General features: G+C 51.6%; 2 protein-coding genes across 6 annotated transcripts in view; one reads left to right on the plus strand and one right to left on the minus strand.

Annotated features, from left to right (window-relative positions):
• Window positions 1-5,929: 5,929 nt before the first annotated feature.
• AQP6 (aquaporin 6) lies at window positions 5,930-9,749 on the plus strand. The gene is made up of 4 exons (XM_027542806.1): window positions 5,930-6,442; window positions 7,234-7,392; window positions 7,657-7,737; window positions 8,392-9,749. The coding sequence occupies exons 1-4, from the start codon at window positions 6,050-6,052 to the stop codon at window positions 8,602-8,604; spliced, it is 846 nt and encodes a 281-aa protein (XP_027398607.1). The 5' UTR covers window positions 5,930-6,049; the 3' UTR covers window positions 8,605-9,749.
• A 9,078-nt stretch (window positions 9,750-18,827) lies between these two features.
• RACGAP1 (Rac GTPase activating protein 1) overlaps window positions 18,828-21,144 on the minus strand; it is a 37,159-nt gene continuing 34,842 nt past the window's right edge. For 4 of the 5 annotated variants that reach the window (XM_027542811.1, XM_027542810.1, XM_027542808.1 and 1 more), the window contains exons 16-17: window positions 20,392-20,500; window positions 19,309-19,794 (exon numbers count right to left, since the gene is read on the minus strand). In XM_027542811.1, the coding sequence (XP_027398612.1) occupies window positions 19,719-19,794; window positions 20,392-20,500 (185 nt within the window). In that variant the 3' untranslated portion in view covers window positions 19,309-19,718. Of the gene's footprint in view, window positions 19,795-20,391; window positions 20,501-21,144 lie in introns of all 5 variants that reach the window. The other variant, XM_027542807.1, reaches the window with a different exon arrangement.

Genomic DNA, 21,144 nt, shown 5'->3' on the forward strand with positions numbered 1-21,144 from the left:
TTCCCGCATTATAGGCAGACGGTTTTACCGTCTGAGCCACCAGGGAAGTCTTGGGTCTAATATCTGTAAAAGGGAGCTGCGGCCAGCCCTGCCCTGTCCTGCCTGCCTGGCAGCTTTATAGTTAACATCAAATGGCAGTGTGTGTGAAGCCCCAGTGAAGGCGCACACCCGCCCCCGACAGCTGCCACCACCCCTGCCTCTACCCAGGAGCCGGGCGCAAGTACCAGCTCTGACCAGCAGGGGGGGACCTCGTCCACCGGATCCACCACTGCTGAGCTTCCTCTTCCCCCAAGTCCCGGGTCTGGGCTCCAGTCAGATGGAGCGCCGACGAGAGGGCACCTGGAGTCTTTGAGGTCTGGGTCCTCTGGACCAGCCCACTGCACCCCACCCCACTGTCGGGGAGTGGTCCAGAAGAAAGGGGATTCCTTCCCCACTCACCCCCTCCTCTTTGCCCAGGGGCGGCCAGTTTCACCAGGTAGGAAGGTGGACACGGTGATGGATGGAGAGACCGAGGAGGATCGGGGGTCAAGGCAGAGAATAGACAGAGTGTTGGCCGTCCAGATGAATGGACAGGAGGGGTGACTGGGAGGGTCGGCTCTTTCAACCCCAATCTGTAGATCAGTATATCAGACCTCACTCGCCCTTCCAAACGGCTCAGGTGAGGTGCAGTCGTGACTGGGAGCCTGGCCTCTTCATCCAGCCCAGCAACTTGGTTCCTTTCTCGGACGGACCCCAAGGGAAGCAGGACGCGGTGAATGGCGGGTCGATGAGGGACAGACCCTCAGGGATGGGCGGGGCACCGCGTCGGAGGGAGGTTCGTCTAGGGCTTGAAGCGGACTAGGTGCCACGCGCCCGGCTGTTTGGCCAGCAGAGGGCGCTGCGCCCCCTCCTGTCGGATCCTCTCCGAGGAGCTCGAGTCCAAGGCTGGCAGAGACCTGCGCACACATGAGCCAGCACACGCTAACCCCGCTCTTCTCGGATCTCCGGTTGTACCCAGCGGGCTGCATCTTCGCATAGACTTCTCGCTCCGCATGTGTGCGGAGCCACATCGCCTGTCCCCCATTCCTTTTCACAGGACCGCTGGGGATCAGACCTTGGTACCTGGCTCCATGTGTTCTCTGAGGGGTACAAGTATGTGTCATATCCAAGCACACCCATATTCAGTCACCACCTCTGACCCTCTGCTCCACCTGAAGACAAAACTCAGACAAGCCTTGCTTCTCCGTAGGCTGCTTCCTCCCTTTCCCCTCCCCCTGTGCCCAGGGACGGTCAGTTTCCCCAGGTGGACATGGTGACATGATGGAGAGGTGGAGAACCAGGGGTCAAAGCAGAGGATAGGCAGAGGGCTGACTGTCTAGATGGCTGGACAAGAGGAGGGGTTGCAGGGAGGGTCGGCCCTCTCAGCCGGCCTCTGAGCCTCCGCTTCCTCTTTCCAGGTTTTAGTGCGGTGGGTGAGGGGATACGAGGGAGATGACCTTGAATCCTTCCCTTTCTGTCATGCTTATTGTTCCTCCTCCTCATCTCACCATCATCTCTCCTCCTTCTCCTTCTTGCTCCCCCATCCCTTCCCAGCCCTGAGATAGGACCTTAGCACTCACACTGCCCCAAGTGGACTTGCACACACACACACACACACACACACACACACACCTGCTCATACATGGAGATGCCCACCCTGGTAGTCTAGGGTGCCAGGAGACAGGCCTCTGAGTGAGCGCACACAGCTTCCTGGCAGGCAGCTGCAGACAGCCAGGTACGGGGCTTGACAAAAATTCTTGGAGCATGAGTGACCTCAAAAGCATGCCACTAGGGCCCAGGAAGGCTAGGTCCAGGGACACGCTGGCTAGAGCAAGTTCTGGCCGATGTCCACCTGTCCTGGACAGGTAAAGGACCGAGTTCCAGGCCAGGCAGGGTCCCAGGAGACTCTGCTCCAGGTCAGCTGGAGACCAGGGCCACCACACACTCAAGGCTCTCAACCCCGGGGCCCGGAGCAGGGGCCTCAGGTGCGGCTTGTCCTGGGCCATTTCTAACCCAGCACAGTCTTCACAGCTCTCACTGGAGTGGGAAGGGAGGTGACAATCCTAAAAATCACCATTATCTGACTTTCTCCAAGGCATCATCAGCACATTCACTCCTAACAACATATTGCTGCTGCCACTGCTCAGTCGCTTCATTCGTGTCTGACTCTGTGCGACCCCATAGACAGCAGCCCACCAGGCTCCCCCATCCCTGGCATTCTCCAGGCAAGAACACTGGAGTGGGTTGCCATTGCCTTCTCCAATGCATGAAAGTGAAAAGTGAAATTGAAGTCGCTCAGTCATGCCCAACTTTTAGTGACCCCATGGACTGCAGCCCACCAGGCTCCTCGGTCCATGGGATTTTCCAGGCGAGAGTACTGGAATGGGGTGCCATTGCCTTCTCCAACAACATATTAGGGAGGTGGGAACTAACGTCTCCACTTTTTTTTTGGCCTTGAAGGCGCAGCTTGCAGGATCTTAGTTCCCCAACCAGGGACTGAAACTTGGCCCCCGGCAGTGAAAACTCAGAATGCTAACCACTGAACCACCAGGGAATTCCCATCATCTCCACTTTAAAAGTGGGGCAGCTGAGGTGACAGGAGTTAACACCGGTCAGGGATGCGGAACACACGGTAGTATTCAAATGCTTTCTCTTTCTTATCAAAGGCTCTCAACAGACAGGCATGACTGCTGTTTGGTGCCTGTGTACAGGTGCAGAAATTGAGGCCAGGTAATATGCAGGGACTGGGACGTGTCCTCAGGCCCTCTATGACCCTGTCTGAGGGGAGCAAAGGAGGGAGATGCCCTTGAAATTCGCTGGGACAGCCCCTAGGCAGGGAATTCCCCCCACCCCTCCGTGCCAGGGTGTAATGTCACTCACACTGTGCCCACAGCCACATTCCTTCAGCCTGGAGCATTTCTTGAAAGAGTCCTTCATGCCACGCAAGCCTGGGAGTCTGCACTGGAACAGTGGCAGCACCAAGGAGGTCAAAGTCAGAAGTAGCCACTAGTTATTCCCAAGCCCATCTTCTCTATGAAGTTTGCCCTGACTCTGCTGGAGGGGGAAAATTAGGGCAGGCTTCATAGAGGAATTGAACTTGAGCAAAGTCTTGAAAGAAAACCAAAAAAGAAAAGCATTCCAAACCCAGAGTCTCCACTACTCGGTGACTACCCAGGCACGTTTCAAAGAGCCAGCCAGGCAGAGGGAGATGTGAAAATCACAGATGAGGCTGGGAATGGCCGAGAGAGGTCCCCAGTCACTTGAAGGGAGCCAGGAACCCAAGGAGGGGCCCCGACTCGAACCCAGGAGAAGGGCTGCCTCTTCTTCAGGATCAGAGGGAAGCTGGCAAGGGCACAGGGGGCTGCAGGGACAGGGGACAGGGGAGAATATACTAAGTCTTGCCAGCTGGTTTCACTTTCTAGGTAGAGCAAGAGGCAAATCGATCTGCTGGAAGAAAGCCAGAGCAAGGTAGGGTACTCAAAGAGAGTAGGAAGATTTGAAGTAGGGCTTAGAATAGGGAGAGAGCTGCCTGGAGACAGTGTGGTGTATGGATTACTGAGACCCCTACTGAGGCCAGAGACCATAGGCTTGTCAAGGCATCAGTCTGCATGGCTGGGCAAGTTTCTCCAGCAGTGCTCAGCAGCACAGATGGGAGCAGAAGGGTGTGGAGGAGAACATGCATGGAGGAAAATGGTGGGGGGCAGGGAGGGCAAGGTGCAGAGAATGGGAAGCTGGGACAGAGGACACTGCAAGGTGAGACGCCAGGGGATCTGGCTGGACAAGGTAGAGTCAAATCAGGAGGGTGGGGTGAACAGAAAGGGGGGAGGGGAGGATTGGGGGAGGGATGTGGCTGGAATTGAAGTGGGAGAGGGTGGTTGGACAGAGCCTGTGGTCAGAGTTGGGATATTTCACTTGAAGATTTCAGAAGGCCTGTCCCAGGTAAGGACAGGCTGTAAGGCGAGCTGGCTGAAATGAAGCAGACATGAAAGCCTCCAGGTCAGGAAACTTATTCACTCATGCATTCATTCAGCAAATATTCATTGAGCACCTGAGCCAATCCCTACGCAAGAGGGTACATGTAGGGATGAACAAAACTTGTTCCTGCCCCCCTAAGGGGCTCCCCACCTCACTGGGGCGATACATTAACACCATGACAACACCCATGGTGACTGTAGTGTAAATGGCCAGGTGTGGTGAGGAGGCCTCACCCAGGAAAGGGCCAGGTGATGTCAATGCTGAGCCTTGGGAATAGATTGCTGTTGTTCAGTCACCTACTAGTCGGGTCTGACTCTGTGACCTCATGGACTGCAGCATGCCAGGCCTCCCTGTCCCTCACCATCTCCCAGAGTTTCCCCAATGTCATGTTCATTGCTTTGGTGATGCCGTCCAGCTATCTCATCCCCTGACGCCCTCTTCTCCTTCTGCCCTCAATTTTTCCCAGCATCAGGGACTTTTCCATTGAGTTGTCTGTTTTCATCAGGAATCAATTAGGGCTCCCCCAAACAAAGGACGTGGGGTGGGCTTTCCAGGGAGAAGAGAGAGTATCCCCCCAGGGGAGACCAGCATGAAGTATTCTAGAACCACTGGCCATTTGGTGAGGCCAGAGGGTAAAAAACAAGGCAGGAAGTGGGGAGAGGTGAGGCAGGAGAAGCAGGGTCCCAGAGGACCGTGGGGGCCAGGCACGGAGCTCACAGAGGCGAACAGAGGCTTTGAAGGGATTTTAGCAAGGAGCAGCAGGATCAGATTTGCATTTTAGAAAGATCACTCAGGCTGCAGTGTGGATAATTGATTGGAGCGGAGCAAGGGAGACGACAGAGAGAATGGTTGAAGGCTGCAGGGCAGCAGGGGTGGCAAGAAGAGGGCAGTGTCAGGAAATACTTGGGATTCAGCATCAGTAGGACTTGATGCCTTGGCTGGACGGGGGCGGGAGGGCGAGGTCAAAGATGCCTCGCAGGTGCCACCAACTGAGCTGGGGACAACAGCAGGAATGCATTCAGGGGACCCGGGGAGAAATGAGAATCTCATCGTGAGACACGTCACATTTGGGGAACCTGCGGACACCAGGGGACACCTGCTGGGCAGGGACACATGGCTCCGGGCACAGCCTGGGCACTCCGCTGTGGGTAAGAGGTGACAAGTGCATTATTTTAGCAGCTCGGCAGGTTCTTCTTAGGGACAAAACACTTCTGTTTGAGAAAATACCTTGGTATATTGCTGGGGGTTAAAGGGCAGAGCCTGGGTGTGGGTAAACTAAGGCAGCGTACTCACAAGAATGGTAAGCTGCCCTGTGAAGAGGCACAAGAGGGCGAAGAGTCAATGGAAACTCCAGACCGGTGGGCAGCAGAGGTACCCACCGCCACAGGTGTCACCAGTTAGCTGTGGAGCAACTGCCCCTCAACCTGCTCCTCTGTACCCCTGCAGGCTCACGTCCTCAGTAAAGTTGACCCCGTTCACATCAGCTTTCAGAAAATGGTGCTCTAGGTGGAAGTGGAGGACAGAGCTTCCTTCACATCTTGGTTTATGGGGTGCAGAATAGTGTGAACCCATTTGGAGGCCAAGTCTGCCGGCAAAGGGGGCCAGGAGACTAGGAGCCTGGGGCAGGGGGTGCACAGGGCCCTCTGACATAGGCCTTGGACTTGGGGATCTGAGTGATCTCATTCTCTCTAAGCTGACGTCGCGGATGGGAGCATCCTAGGGTCACCTGGGCCCCCAGACTGGGTGTCGGCCAGCAGCAGAGTTAGGCCTGCCCCGCTTGGAAAACTCCTGGGAGGTTCCAGTTCAGTGCCCAAGGACAGCCCCCCTCCTTTGGCTGTCATGTGAGTTTAGGGTGGGGCGAGCGTGTGGCCACCCCCACACCTCCCACCCCACCCCCCGAACACACAATACCCTGTCAACCTGCCCCCTGCCAGTCTGACCAGCATGGTCCTTGAAGCAGCAGCACCATAAGGAGCTGCAGGCTGGGGCCGGAGCAGCCCGAAGACAGGAGATCAGAAAAGGCAGAGATCAGAAGAGGAACATAGACCCGGGGGCGATGGAGTCAGGCCGGCACAGCTTGGCTAAGATGCTGGTGTGCCGGCTCTGGATGACCATCAGCAGGGCTCTGTTTGCCGAGTTCCTGGCCACGGGGCTGTACGTGTTCTTTGGCGTGGGCTCGGCTCTGAGATGGCCCTTGGTGCTTCCCTCTGTGCTGCAGATCGCCATCACCTTCAACCTGGCCACGGCCGTGATCGTGCAGATCACCTGGAAGGCCAGTGGGGCCCACGTCAACCCTGCCGTGACGCTGGCCTTCCTCGTGGGCTCCCACATCTCCTTGCCCCGGGCTGTGGCCTACGTGGCTGCCCAGCTGGCAGGGGCCACGGCGGGAGCTGCTCTGCTTTACGGGGTCACGCCTGGGGACATCCGAGAAAACTTTGGGGTCAATATGGTAGGTGCAGGGAGAGGGAGAGGCAGGTCCATACAGGTGGTAAGTGGGGAGGGCCAGGCCGGGGCAGAGGGGATACAGCAGAGCACGTGCTCCACACCTGCCCTGGGGACGTGGGGCCCTGGGGAAAGACCATGGCCTTAGTGCAGGCAGAGCAGGAAGGGGACTGTGGTGTGAGGAACAGTGGGGAGAGGGGGGACAGGAAGAAGCCACACTGAGGACCAGGAGTGGGAGGAGGACCAGGCACTTCAGGGTTGGAGCAGCCAGGGAGAGCTGGGGCTGTTGGGGCAGCAGGGGACCCTGCACCTACTTCACCTCCGCGTCCCCAACCCGTTTCCTCCTGTTCCTCTGTCCCCAGCACTCTGCGGCCTGTCTCACCTCCCCAGATCTCTCTACTTACCCATGTTCCACCTACGTCCCCCAGTCCTCACCTTCCACTCCTACACACTGCCCCTCCCAGCCAGCCCACAGGCGAGCATTGTGCAGCACAGCTTCTCCAGCCTTCCCTCCCCCACAAGCCCTGAGCCCCCACCTCCCCCTGGACCGTGGCCCCGACCACCCCATGGAGTGGGTGGGGTGCTGCTCACTCCCGCAGGGAGCAGGTGTCCGTGTGGGTTCACTTCAGGGTTCACCTGAACCCCAGTGCACCGCTCTCCCCAGCCCATGAGCTCCTTAAGTCCTGGGGGGCTGGCGGTGGCAAGGTGTCACAACCTTTACCTTGAGGAACGAGGGCCCAGGGATCACCATCCCCAGGCAGAGTCCGCTGCCTCCAGCATAACCCCCTGCTCGCACAGGTCCGGAGCAGTACCTCGACTGGCCAGGCGGTGGCGGTGGAACTCATCTTGACCCTCCAGCTCGTGCTCTGCGTTTTCGCCTCCACTGACAGCCGTCAGACCACGGGCTCCCCTGCAGCCACAATTGGAGCCTCGGTGGCAGTGGGCCACCTCATCGGGGTAAGGGGCACAGGGGACACCCGCCTGTGTACCCACTGGCCCCTCCCTGGGGAGGCGGCGGGGCCCTGGGGGCCAGAAGTGTCCCTCCCCGAACTTCTCATGCCTTGGAGCCAAGGCTATGCCCCATTTCAGGCCCAGGGCAGGGGGACCCAGAGCCCCAGTCTGGGGGCTGGGGCTTGAGCCGGCGGGGCGGTGGGGAAAGGACTGTCCTCTCCCAGGCCTGCTTTCAGGCTGCTCACACCCTGCCCTTCACTTGCTCCCCAGATCTATTTCACCGGCTGCTCCATGAACCCAGCCCGCTCCTTTGGTTCCGCTGTCATCGTGGGGAAGTTTGAAGTCCACTGGGTGAGACCTTCTGCCGGCAGCCAGGGGAGGGGAGAGGCCCCAGTGCCCATAGGGACTTTCACCAGCAGGGGGGCCCCAGACACTGGGGGATACCTGCCACGAACCATCTTCACTCCCAGTGGAGGTTTCCCTAAGCTCAGAAGACCAGGGCCAGCATCCTTTCCTGCCCACCTCAAAAAGTCAGGGGCATCCAGTAGACTGGCGAGAAGTGGGCCAGGGCCGGCGCTGCACCATTGGACTGGGCCTCAAGTCCTGGCTGCTTCCTTATTCACTTCCTCCAGCTGGACCAGTTTCCAAACTTGGATAGAGAAAAAGACAAACAGAAATAGACACACAAACACACCAGCAGGGACAGGAAGAGCACTAGCCAGGGTTCTGGGCTGAAACGGGGGAGATGAGAGGGAGGCAGGGGTGGTGGGGGCCTGACCCAGCCCCGGGGAGGCTAGGTCCCTGCACCTGCAGAGACTCAGGGTCGGGGTTGCTGGGGGTGGGGGGGGGTGGGCAGTGGACAAGACTTGTGCTTCTTGAATTTGCCACCTTGTAGAAAGTTCCAGGGCTCCCAGGAGACCAAGTCAACACTGGAAAGCAGGTGGAGTTCCAGAGCCGCCCTGTGGTCTTGGCTCACGAGCAGGGCATCTGCTTCTGCCTCCTCAGATCTTCTGGGTGGGACCCTTGACAGGAGCCGTCCTGGCTTCACTGATCTACAACTTCATCCTGTTCCCTGACACCAAGACCCTGGCCCAGCGACTGGCCATCCTCACGGGCAGTGCAGAAATGGAGAAAATGGAAGGGGAGGAACCCCAGAAAAAAGAAACCCAGGCCAACTCAGAGGACACTGAGATGGAGACTGTGTGTCAGGTGGCATAGAGCTTGGCCTCTGCCCTCAAGCTTCTGAAAAGAGTCCTCAAAGTGGACAGCAGGCTTTATATAACCAGATTTCAGGTTTTCCTGGGGACATGGGGGGCTTGCGAGGTGGGGTGGGAAGGCTTGGCCTCTTGACCTAACAGGGTGGGCGGGGGATCCCCAGCCTTACATTTCTAGAAGGAACCTGGGAAGCAAATCTGCTCCATTTCCTCCTCTTCCATCGCTTTTAATGGGGCCGAGCAGAGGGAGGCAGGGGAATTCATCACCACTCTCCCTGTCTCTCATCTGTCTGGACCCCAGGCAGGACCCTGGGCTTCCAGGTCCCCATGTCTTGGAGAAAAAGGAATCTGAGCCCAGACAGGCTGTCTGCTCAGAGGCTGTGGGGACCTCCGGGAACTCTAACTTCTCACCCCACTGTTGGAAGGAGGATCCAGACTTCCCAGAAGAATCAAGTCCTGGGCCAGCCTCTGAGCTCCAAGGAGGGATGTCTCTGCCCTTGGATGTGGATGGGGGATGTGGCTCCCCCTCAGACTGGGGGCTTCCTGAGGCCAGATTGTCCCCTCCCATTATATCTTCATTCCTCACACCTCCAAATGAGGAAATCAGCAGAGAGCCCCTCCCTTGGGAAGAGCTGGCACAGAGAGGAATCTTTTCTCCAGCTAGTGGAGGGGCAGGATACGGGTAAGGGAGGTTCAGCCTAGATGGGCCTTTCTCCCCAGGTGTTCTGCCTTCCACTCCAACCCCATCCACAGAAACAATCCTGACGGGGAAAGGTCCCGTTGCAGCACTCAGTCCGTGACCTGGGCCTGAAGAAGCCATCTCCAGACTCATTCTTAGCTCTGCCGGGATCCCCCATAAGCTGTTGAATATGCCCCAAGGATGGTGGGGAGTCAGGAATAACCCAGGAAACCAAGATTTGCAGTGCAGTGCCTCTGAAAGACTACTGGAGTCTCACCTAGTTTGTTAATATTTACAAGCTGCTATAAATCTACTCTGCCTATGACCTGGGATCCTGTCTGGATCTCAGCTTCCTCAGCTGTAAGGGCTGTAAAATCTACCCCCGAGATTGATGTTAAACAAGAGATTGGAAAATGTGTTTGGAAGTTAAAATGATAGAATAGAAAAACAAATCCAATAAATGATTATTGTTGCTGTTACTGTAATTATTGGGTTTGAATACAATTGCTGTTGATAATGGGAGGAAGGAGGAAAAAAGGGACAGGGAGATGACTGAGAGGGAGGGAAAAGTGAGTAGGCTTTTCTCATTTCATCTGCTCTACTTACCCAGGGCCCTACCTTCTTCTCTCCTGGACCTACTGACCTTTGTGAGCTTTGTGAGTGTCTGTGTGGGGGGGTGATGGGGGAACAGGAGTCAGGTTGGGGAGGGACCCTGGAATGAAAAGACAAGCCAGTAAAAGTCAATTTTTCTCATCTCTATGGTGCCCGTCACTATGGTACCCTGCACTACAGCAGTCAAAAGCATGAAAAACATAGGTCCTTTTCCATGCCAGTCTCCCAAGGACAGGGCAACAGGGCCCATTCTGTGACAGTGCAGTGGCTGAGTCCTAAGAGCTCGTGGCCACAGCAGCCGTGTTCTGTAATACAGTCAGTGCAGAGAACCACTCACATCTCTCCAAGCTGGGCCCCACTCATTCATCTTCACAATCTCTCAGAGCCCAGGGCCTCCTGTGCCCTTTTATGAGCAGCGACAGCTGGGCGTGCACGTGTGTGCACGCGCACACATGCGTGCGTGCAATTGACTTGCTAAAGGTCACCCAGCTCAGTACCACAGACCCCCCCCCCAAGGTCTCCCCAGCTCCCAGCTTAGAATTTTCCAAAATAGAGCTCCAGGGGGGCTTATACAAGCAGCGGCCAGAGAAAAGAAGGAAGCAGGAACTAGAAGGTTGAAGAGGACAGGGGGGTGGAGCTCCTGCAGCAAGCTCTTAAGCTCCGAGACAAATTATCTCCGCATCCCTGAGAACCAAGCACACAGTGGGTGCTCAATAAAAGTTTGATGAATGAATGACTGAGGCTGGGCGGCTGGGGAGGGAGGGGAGGTGGTAATTGATCAAGAAAACTCGGGAGTCACTGCTCCAAATAAGCCAAGAAGACAGCAGCTGAGAAGCCTAGGCTCGAAGGCTGGGGGAGCTGGGGAGAGGCTGCACAGCCACTCGAGCTCCTGCGCCTGCCCTAGAGCAGACCGTGGAACCTCTGTCCCAGCTGGCCAAGAGCATGAGGGTGACTGCCTGAAGAGAAAGCAGGGGGCTATTTTCCCAAATAGTTCTTTAAAGCTCTGCTCTGTCATAATAGACTAGAGCAAGAGACAAGCTTCATGAGAAGTGAGGAATTAGGTTAGAATCTGAAGAGCATCCAAAGTTAGACACAGGAATGAGTAACCAAAGGTTAGCTTCTCCTTCTCTGGAGCCCTTTAATAGGACAGCCGGCCATCTGCTTGGATGTGGGAAGGGCTGGCCTTTGGGGAGCCAAATTTCAGTGGCTCCAGCCAGGGTCTTCGCTTCACAGGCACAACTGGAGCCTGGATGAGGGGCTGGGGAGCTTGGGGAGGACAGAGACCCAACCAGGCAGACCCTTGGTGTGCACTCCCTTCCTCCCTTTTGTCAGGGGAAGTTTTTAATTAATGGTGTGTAATCTGATCTGGCCCTTCTCCCTGCTGAGTGCTGCCTTCAATCAGCGGAGCCATCTGCAATTGCAATTCATAATTCTCCTGAAAGGGAGGGGGGCCTGGGACGGATGCCTTGGTGATTAATACAATTAGCCTTTTATGTTGATGATTGTCTTAGCAGGAGCAGATGATGTGAGCGCAGAGCCTAGGCTGTCGCATCCCCATTGGCTGGCAGACAGCCCCTCTCCATTCCCCACCCCCACTGCCTCCTCCGGGTGTAAAGAGGACACAGGTCTAATCTGGGACCACGCTGCACAGTAGGGGGGCTCCACGGAGGGAGCTCCTGGGACTGAGAGGAGAGGAAGAAGACAACTATCCAGAGACGTTCACTTTCCAAAAGAAAATCACTTGGGCCTAAAGGATTCTGTGCGTCAAGGTTTTTTTGTTTCTTAAATAGTAAAGACCATATAAAGATAGAATAGGAGTTGAAAGTTTAAACACGGGCTCAGCTGCATGGACTCTGCCAAGTTACTTCAGGATCCTGAGCCTTAGTTTCCTCATTTGGAAAACAGGGTCTGTTCATAAGGGGCTGGAAGAACCCAATGGGGCCCGACACACAGATCTCATTCAGTGGTGGTTTTCAGCGTAATCGAGGTAGACTGCCATGCCCTCTGCCGAAAAGTTCAGCTGTTTCTCCTGCGGTTTTTAACATGGCCAGGCTATTACTAAAGAAGGGATCACTTTCTCCCCATACACAAGCCTGAGCTTGAATAAAGGAGACAGAGAGGGAATGTGTGTGTGTGTGTGTGGAGACAGAGAAGGAACGTGTGTGGAGAGAGAGACAGAGAGAGAGAGAGAGAGAGAGAAAAAGAGTGTGTATGTGCTGTGGGACAATGGGGAGGCAGTGAGGAGGATCCCAGAAAAAAGGAGTCAAAAATCAAACCTAAGAGAGAAGTAAGGCCCTCTTCAGAACACAGTGGTGAAGCATTTGGATGGACTGCAGTTTGGGGGAGACTCAATGAAGCAAAGGAGGCTGGGTGGATATAAAGCGGTGAAAAGAGCAGGGCTTTGAGCACCTGGAATCTCATACGAAAGTAAACAAAAGGGGAGCAGCCAAAAGAGCTGAAGCTTTAAGAGGCAGCATAGATCAAAATCTGTGATCTTTAATCTATAATGAGGTCAAGTGATCTGGAACAAGCTAATTGGGGTTTTGATGGGAGACTTTGCTCGGTCAGGAGAGGTGATCAGCTCACCTCTCTGTGAACTGCTCACAATGCAGTTCTCCATGACCTGGAACATGAAGACAGCTCACAATGCAGTTCTCCATGACCTGGAACATGAAGACAGCTCCTAGCAAGAGGTGTTAACTGATAGATAGCCAATGCCAGGCCTCTGGAATGTCAAGGGGAGGACAGGGAGGGACAGAGGGAGGGGAGAGGTTAGGGCTAATCAAGAGGAAGCTTCCGGCCAAGAGGTCACCACTCGGGCAGCTGGGGCAGGGGGTCTGCACAGCCAAGCTCTGTAATCACTTCTCAGGGGGGAGCAGCTACACTGAGGAGCAGTCACATATTTAGCAAAAGCTACAGAGGGGAGGCATGGTTAGTGAAGGGGGGTTATGAGACTGGGGAGCCCAAAGGCACTAATTAATAGGCTGCAGTTAAAGGGCAGAAAAGCAGGGAATGGAAATTTTTCAGAGCTCTGATTAAGTCAGATAAAGAGTCAGTTTCTGCCTGAGCTGGGGGTGTAAGACGCCAGAGACAGAGACCAGCAATTCCCCTGCACCCCCGCGGACAGATGGAACAAGGCTCAGGCAGGCCAGGGCCCAGCCCCGGTCAGAAGAGAGGACAGGACAGCAGTCCAGGACAGCGACCAGTTATAGAGCACCAACCTAGAGGCCCCTCCCCAGCCCTGTTGATGCTTCCAGGCCTTTCGAGCGGCCAGGTTCAGCCTGAGTCCCAGCTTTCAAGTCATCAGCTCCAGGCTCTCTGTCTGAAGCTTCCAGTTCCTCCCTCCTTTAAAGTTCCACAGCACTCTGCACCCACCTCCGTCCTGGCACTGAACACATCTCTTCATAGTTTTGGGAACACCTCTCTCTACCCAAGCAGGAAGACTTTCTTAAGCAAAATTATATTTTTAGTCTCATCTCCAGGCAACAGGTTCCTTAGCTTGACCATCTGTCCCCATTTTTTGTCGGTGCCCATAACATGGCCTTCCAGTTTCCAGTGAGGAAAGTGAAAGTGTTAGTCGCTCAGTCACGTCCAACTCTACAACCAGGCTCCTCTGTCCATGGGATTCTCCAGGCAAGAATACTGGAATGGGTTGCCATGCCCTTCTCCAGGGAATGTTCCCAACCCAGGGATCAAACCCAAATCTCCTGCATTGCAGGCAGATTCTTCACCATCTGAGCCACCAGGGAAGCCCCACTTCCCCAAGGAGGAAAGACCTCTGGCATTCCAGATTTGGTGAGCGAACTGGACGAAGGATTGTACAGATTATCTAACACCTCCATGTAAAGAACCTTGGATGTTTCAATACTGTACTGTGATTTCAGAACTCTACCAGGATGTGTTGTTATATCATGGCCAGAGCCTCACTGATCCACAACCCCTTCTTTTCCCCCTTCTCCAACTCAGGGGTCACATGTAAGGGTTCTGGGGGTCATGACTGGGGCAGATTTTGATTCTCTTCTACACATTGCTTGTCTGCTTCTTCATACCAGTTGTCCTGGGGCTAAGCCTTGTTTTTCCTATACTGCAACTGCCCTCAGACCTGGGGAAACTCTCCGTTTTAATCTCTCTCTGATCACAGCTAAGTAGAAGGTTCCCTTGCCTCCACACTGGGGCTAGCCAACAGCCTACCTCTCATGAACAGCTAATATTTCCAAGCCAAACAATCTGGATGATAAGATGCACCACTACTGTACCAGCCACTGAAGAAAAGCACTGTTACATACCACTGATTATAAGAGAATCTAATTCTCATTAAATTGTATTTTTAAGTGCATTTTACAGTAAGGAAATGATCATTTCTCCTTCAAGTCTTGGCTCCTTGACTCAGATTTGGGAATGGAAGGCCCAAGTGGGACCGCATCACAGGGCTCAAGTCTTCTTCCTTAGATAACATTCATTGCCCTCGTATGCACTCAACTCCTCTGTGCATCTGTTGCTATTCCAGCTTTTAAATGCCCAGGCTGCCCCTCACAGTGAGCATCTCTTCTCCTTCAGCACCAGAGCCCACTGAAGAGAACCCCACTTTTTTCACAGAGGCAAAGCAAAACACAAACCCTGCCAAAGCCTGGACTGCCATTTTTGAGATCACCACCTAGCACTCCGACACCAATTATCCAACCACTTCCTACCCTACGGGGCTACCTGCCCCCGAGCCTCCAGACCAGGGCCCTGAGAAGATGCCGAGATTAGTCATCTGCTCTGAAGCGGGCTAAGACGGCGCCAATAAGCTGCCAACTGCAGGCAGTTCCCGTTAAAGCAAAGCAGCTGGAAAGGGCTTAGCCCTTTAATGCTAGCAGCTGTATCTCCACAGTGTGGCTGCTCTGCTGAGGGGCTGGACTCTGTCCAGAAGCATCAAGCATTTAGCCCCAGTCGATGTATATTAACCTAGGAGGAGAGCAGCCAGCTCCCTGGGAAGAGGGGAGGTGGTTCAGTTAAGCACCTCCACCCCCAGGTTTTGCTTTCCAATGAAGAAGAAAAATCCCAGCCCCTTTGTAGGACTCGCTCTACTAAAATCTGGACAAACAGTATCATCTCACAGGCAGAAAGAGCTTTTCTCACAGGTAGCAAGAACAACTCCATTTTTAAAACTCACCTAAGGACAGAGCCACTTATTAGGTTTTTTGTTTGTTTTTAACATTTGGCTGCATTGGGTCTTAATGGTGACTCGTGGGCTTAGTTGGCCCTGCAGCCTATGGGCTCTTAGTTCCGACTGGGAATCAAACCCACGCCCTCTCCATTGGGAGAATGAAGGCTTAACCACTGGACCACCAGGGAAGTCACTCCACTTGTTAGTTTTGACAAGACTTTAGGCCACTAACCAGGCACTCATTCTCCTTTGACCTTATTTTTTTCCTCTGAGGTCTCAAGTATTCTTTGGATGCCAGGTGTACATTTGTGTGAACACAACAAACGGGCTTCCTCTTTTCCAAGAGGCTCCTCAGAGCCCTGGGCTCTGAGGGTGATGAGGGAGAAAGCTGAACAGCCCTCAGAAAGCCCTGGCACAGAGCTGGCTGCTGAAGAGAGATCACTCGAAGACTTCTTACTCAAAGCCAGATGGTGAACATGAGACGGGGTGAGAGCTAATGCCACTCAGGGGAAAGCCAATAAGCTAATCCGCTGACACGTCTCTAGAAGCGGGCTGATGGCTTTGGCTCAGTCTTGCCTGATCTTAGCTCTGGGCTTCAGAGCACACAAGATGCACATGGGTGGCCCAGGAAGACTCCCACGAGGACAAACTTAAGCTCATCCTCCACCAGCCCATCCTTTCTTTCCACACAGAGGACAGCACCAGACCACCAAGCCCAGGTCCTCCAACTGACCCAACAACCCAACATTATGGAATGAATAATCTCCAGTCCCAATGCTTTTCCCAGCGGTCTGGGCCTTTCTGCTCTTTCTGGGTCATCTGTCGAGAGTGCATAGGCACGTCTGCATACAGCCAGCCCTGAGTCGAATTATTTACATACTTAATATCATAGGCCCCATGATGCTGGGGAAGTCTGAAGTAGCAAACACCACAGCTAACCTCCAGAGCAGGAGCTGTAATCTCCAGGTTCTAATCCCAGCTAAACTACAATTTATGAGAAATTGAGTCAAATTACTTCACTGAGTTTGTCATCAGTTGGGATCCCATCACCTATTCCACCCGTGTGGTGCGGTCAAATATGTTAAATGGAAGCACCCTGTATATTGTAAGTAACCACATTACGTTTCCTAGAGGCTTTGTGGAGAATCAGTTCTTAATTCTATCTTCATTGATGACCAGAGAAGATATTAACTGGCAAGTGCTTTATTAGAAGTCTAAATATCCATTTACATGTGTCTAAGCCCAACACACATATGGTGTCCAACTGTGTGAGATGCAAGAGTAATGCTGTATAAAAACAGTGAGACTAAATGAAGCCTGGCAAGAGTTACAGAGGGAGAAGGTATACAAAAGGGAAAATTCCTGCTTCCAACTCTGTGTCCCTGAAAAGTGGCCTCCTTTCCCATCCTACACGACTGCAGAGGACAAGGCTCCCACACACTGCAAGGTTATTCCTGGTGACGTCAAGCTGTCTTCAGCCTGACTTCGTGAATAGAAACCATCAACAAATATAGACTCTGAAAATGAGAATCTCACAAATCACCCAAGTTAAGGACCTCTTGGTCTGGGGCCTTTCACTTATTTACAAAATATACCAGCTACAGGAAGCAGATTTTATTTTTTTTAATTACTAAATTCTTAGGTGAAGTGGCCACTCTCCAAACCCTGTTTATACTAACAGCACAATGACTAACATGCCCTGACCCTGCAGGCTTAAAAGCTTTTCGCACCAGTGGCTCAAGCTTGAGTCACGACCGAGATTATCGTTAAAGCACACAGATCAAGAACCTACTGTGTGAGCTACGCCAACTTGAACTCAGCACCTGCCACCCTTGCTTCTCAGGTCTGGATGCCACAGCAGCTCTTTCCCTGCTCCTGCTGAGAATCTAAGAAAAGGTGACACATGATTAAGCAGACTGCTCAGTATCCCAGGCACAGCCTTGGGTCGCCCAAACACTTTCCAATAGGAAACCACATACTGGATGTGCATGCACGTGTGTCTGTCTCCCTGTCCAAAGGCTGAGGTGGGCAGAGAGGCCCTACTATAACCAAACAAAAATACCAAGCCTGGGATCTCTGCTCTCAGCACTCGCACAGTGCTCCTTGTCACTTTGTGCCGCTCGGTAACTGAAGCATGAATTTAGGAACTCAAGATCCCTTTCAGTGCCACAGGGTCAGTTCATAGCCCAAAATAACTTTTTTCCCCCACAGTTAACTCAATTGAGAACCCTACAGTCTTCTGATGGAAACTCAAGATGCCTTCTTGCCCTCTTATTTCTGCAAGCAAAGAACTCACCTTCTCAAGGAAGAAAAAAAACCATTAAATATCCAGTAATAAACACCAACTGTTGCTCCTAAATCAAACCATGTAATGCTTGCCCAGTTAAATCAACATCAAACTCAGGAGCCTTACACAGATGGATGGAGATGAATGGATTTAAAGATGTAAATATTCTGGCTATTAGCAAGTGGGATAATAAAGCTCTGCATTAAAGACAGAGTAAGAGGCAACATCAGAAAGGGTTAGGATTAGGAGCAGGAGGTAGGGTGACACCCACTCCCAAGCCCCTGCCACAGATCTCACATCAAGGGAGTACAATTTAATTAAGAAAGCCCTCGAAAGTCAAGCTGTTCCACATGAAGTACTGTTAAAGAAGTTGAAGGTTGATGCATATTTCCCTCTGCTAATATCAGAATTATTTTCATGGCTAAGGTCTCTTGGCCTAGCCTAGAAACCAAGCAACTGGCTGCCAACATTTGACACACAGGACCATTTCCTTTTTCGTTAATGGGCCATCAGTTCCTGCACAGGGTCTTCTTTTGCCTTCACTCACATTATACAATCCATTTGCTTCCTCCACATTAGTGACTTAAAATGTACCTTGGGGAGATACTACAGAACAGCAAATATGGAGACAGGCCAACACTAAGCTTGCAGAGAAATAAGAAAGACAGCATCCAGGACAAAGTTTAAAAAAAAAAAATCCTAAAGGCACACATGTGTGTGTGTGTGTGTGTGTGTAAAGAGGGAAAGGGGAGAGGGGACCCATCCTCTGTCAATTTGCTGAGGCAGATGGGCCCTGCCGCAAGAGCTACCACCTCCTGGGAAAAAAGCCAGTAGGTTGCCTCCTCTCTCCACGGTTACATATTAAGCCTGCAACTGTTTACGTTCAATCTCAGATACATTCTGTTCACCAGCTTCAGAGTTCCAAGTGCAGGTGCCCTCCGTTAATCATCCCAGCTCACTCCAGAGGCACTTCCAGCAGTGATGGGTATTCCAGGCAGTCAGCCAGACAGTCGTTTGTGTTTTTCTTTCTTTCTTTTTCCTGCACCATTCTCGTCCTTAAAGACTTGTTTAGAAAGTTTGGTTTTTGTTTAAAGTAGTTTCTTCAAATAAGGGGTTAAGAGTCAGGACAAATCCAGGACTTCACTTTGGACAATGAAAGAGACTAAAACAAAGAAACCAACTCCTGGTGGTGGTGAAGCTGGAGGTGGTGAGGGGGGAGCGGAGAAATGAATGATAAGACTCAGGACACTTTTGGGGAAATATATTTTCTTTAAAAAGGCATTGAAGGTTATCTTCCAGACAAGAAAATCAATCTCACATTCATTTTGAAAAAACTATTTACTTTTTTCCAAATGTATGTTTTACAGGGTCAGAACATTCTATATGTTCTGAAACTATGGGTCAGAAACATTCTATAGAAGGAAGCATTTTGATAGGCTTTGTAAATAATTCTAATAGAAGGAAAAGCTCATATTTATCTAGATGCAGCTATGCTCCATAGGAAGATTTCAGCATCCAAAGTGCAAAGACAAAATGACTGTGGCTTTTCTTGCCACTCAAAATATTGACAATCTTCCCTTACAGCCTACTCTTGTTAGTTGGGTGTTAAACAGACGGTACACTGACCTTTAGAAGTAGAGCTCCAATGGACAAGGGGGCGGGGGGGTGTTAAGCATCAGAATGAATTCAACTTAAGAATAAACTGGCTCTGACCCCAACCAAACCCAATGTCCCAACAGAAGCCCATTAGAAATAAATATAAATTGTAGTATAACTTTTACAAGGTTGTGCCACTTAACACTATTAAACCTAATCAAACCAAATTAAAGCCAAGCACACTCCCATTACTAGTTTAGTCCTCCCCATATCCCACTTCTATGAAGGCTCCACTGTTACAGCTCAGCTCCTAACAGGGGAAGGGGAATTTCCAAGTTCTCACGAAGGAGCCATCCTAAATTCTCTGCCCAAACCTTTCTTTACCCTGCCCCCGCTATTTCCCACCCCAAGACAAGTCAGTCTTACCAAAGAGGCAGGGGCTTCTACCACTAGTCTCATGGAAATTACATCAGAGAAATGTCATTACATGAGGGAATTTGGCTTTAAGCCAAAGGGATGTCCCTCCTAGCCTGCAAAAGAATCACAATGAATTTCATACCCCTGTAAAGATCTCCCATCTAAGAGCTCCCAAAGACAGCACAAGGTGTTGATATTACATTACTTGAGGAGAAGGAGAAAGAGATATATATAGTTTTCATAAAACCCCCATGCACAATTAAACTTGATTAAAAGCCTGGAGAATGCTAAAAGTAGTAATGAGGCTGCAGAGTAGAGAGTACAGGTGCACTCTTCCCCACAGTCAGTAAATGCTGTCAAGTAACAGGAGACACGACTTCACTTGAGCATTGGAGAAGCAAAAAAGTTGCCTTGTCGTCCTAGGTTGGTGGCAGACTTGCTTTTGCTCCCAAATCTAAAGAAAAAGAAAATGAACTGGAAAAGTACTCTATAAAAAATAATAAATAAACAACTATAACATTACTTGACAATCAACTAAAGTAGGAAACCCTCAGCAACTACTCTGTAAGCCGCTCTTTATCACCTGAGATGAGGGAGGGTAAATACTAAAGACCTTTGCTACTGCTGCTGCTGCTGCTAAATTGCTTCAGTCGTGTCTAAATCTGTGCAACCCCATAGACGGCAGCCCACCAGGCTCCCCTGTCCCTGGGATGCTCCAGGGAAGAACACTGGAGTGGGTTGCCATTTCCTTCTCTAATGTGTGAAAGTGAAGTTGCTCAGTCATTTCCGACTCTTCGAGACCCCATGGACTGCAGCCCACCAGGCTCCTCCGTCCACGGGATTTTCCAGGCAAGAGTACTGGAGTGGGTTGCATTGCCTTCTCCGCTAAAGACCTTTAGACCCTTTCAAAAAGGGTATCCTTACAGCTTTTAACATCGAGCTGCTAGCTAAGATCTAATTCAATTTTTCTTTCAATAAGCTTCAGCATGATGGGAAGGATGTCCAAGGAAGTGACCATTTCCTATTTCCTGAGCCAACCAATTCTACATACCTGGGAGTGTTCCTGGTGAGGGTGGAGCGGACTCTCTGCGACAGGGAACTGGATGAAGGAGTCTTGAGGAGCTGATGCTCAGGAGTGGTCACAGGCCCCAGTAAACTCACTTCAATCAAAGGTAAGACATATTTTTAAAGGAGGCGGGGTGGGGAAGAAAGCATTCTCATAAGGCAACTATTATTAAGCTACAAAACCTGTGAGACACTTAAGAGCTAAGTTTAGAGACCTAGCAAAGTCCCGGGGGTCAGTTTTGTCATCATTTTATAACACACAAGTATATTTTTTGAACTATGCAGGCAATGCTCAATGAGTAGCTAACATTCATTTTCTGACTTAAGCCATTCTCAAACTCCAAACTTCACAAATCTAGCATCTATTTGATTTTTCCTGTACTAGAAAAAACAATATACTTCCTTAAAAAGCAACTTGCAATAATAAAAGAACAGGTCTCCGATGCCAATGAAGTTGGAATGAAACCAGTCTCATACACTTTTGGTGGCAATACAAATTGGCAAAAGCCTTTAAGAAATCAAATTGGTAAAGCATACCAAGAAACAGAAATGTTTAAAACCTTTATTTCAATTCAGTAATTCCCACTCCAAGGAATTTACCATTAGGAAAAATAAAAAGGCATATACATATGTTAATGCCATCAGTATACGTAGTTATGAAAAACTGAAAAATAAAATCAGTACCAAACATAGCATATTTAAGTAAATTATAGTTTACAACCATAAAAATGATAAGATC

Source organism: Bos indicus x Bos taurus, chromosome 5 (genome assembly GCF_003369695.1).
Source record: "Bos indicus x Bos taurus breed Angus x Brahman F1 hybrid chromosome 5, Bos_hybrid_MaternalHap_v2.0, whole genome shotgun sequence".
NCBI classification, from domain to species: domain Eukaryota; kingdom Metazoa; phylum Chordata; class Mammalia; order Artiodactyla; family Bovidae; genus Bos; species Bos indicus x Bos taurus.

What these genes read in the sequence shown, in the direction of transcription:
- AQP6 (XM_027542806.1), top strand. Translation starts at nt 6,050, where the DNA reads ATGGAGTCAGGCCGGCACAGCTTGGCTAAGATGCTGGTGTGCCGGCTC. An exon ending in AAAACTTTGGGGTCAATATG is followed by an intron (nt 6,443 to 7,233) that starts GTAGGTGCAGGG and finishes CTGCTCGCACAG; the next exon opens with GTCCGGAGCAGTACCTCGAC. An exon ending in CAGTGGGCCACCTCATCGGG is followed by an intron (nt 7,393 to 7,656) that starts GTAAGGGGCACA and finishes CTTGCTCCCCAG; the next exon opens with ATCTATTTCACCGGCTGCTC.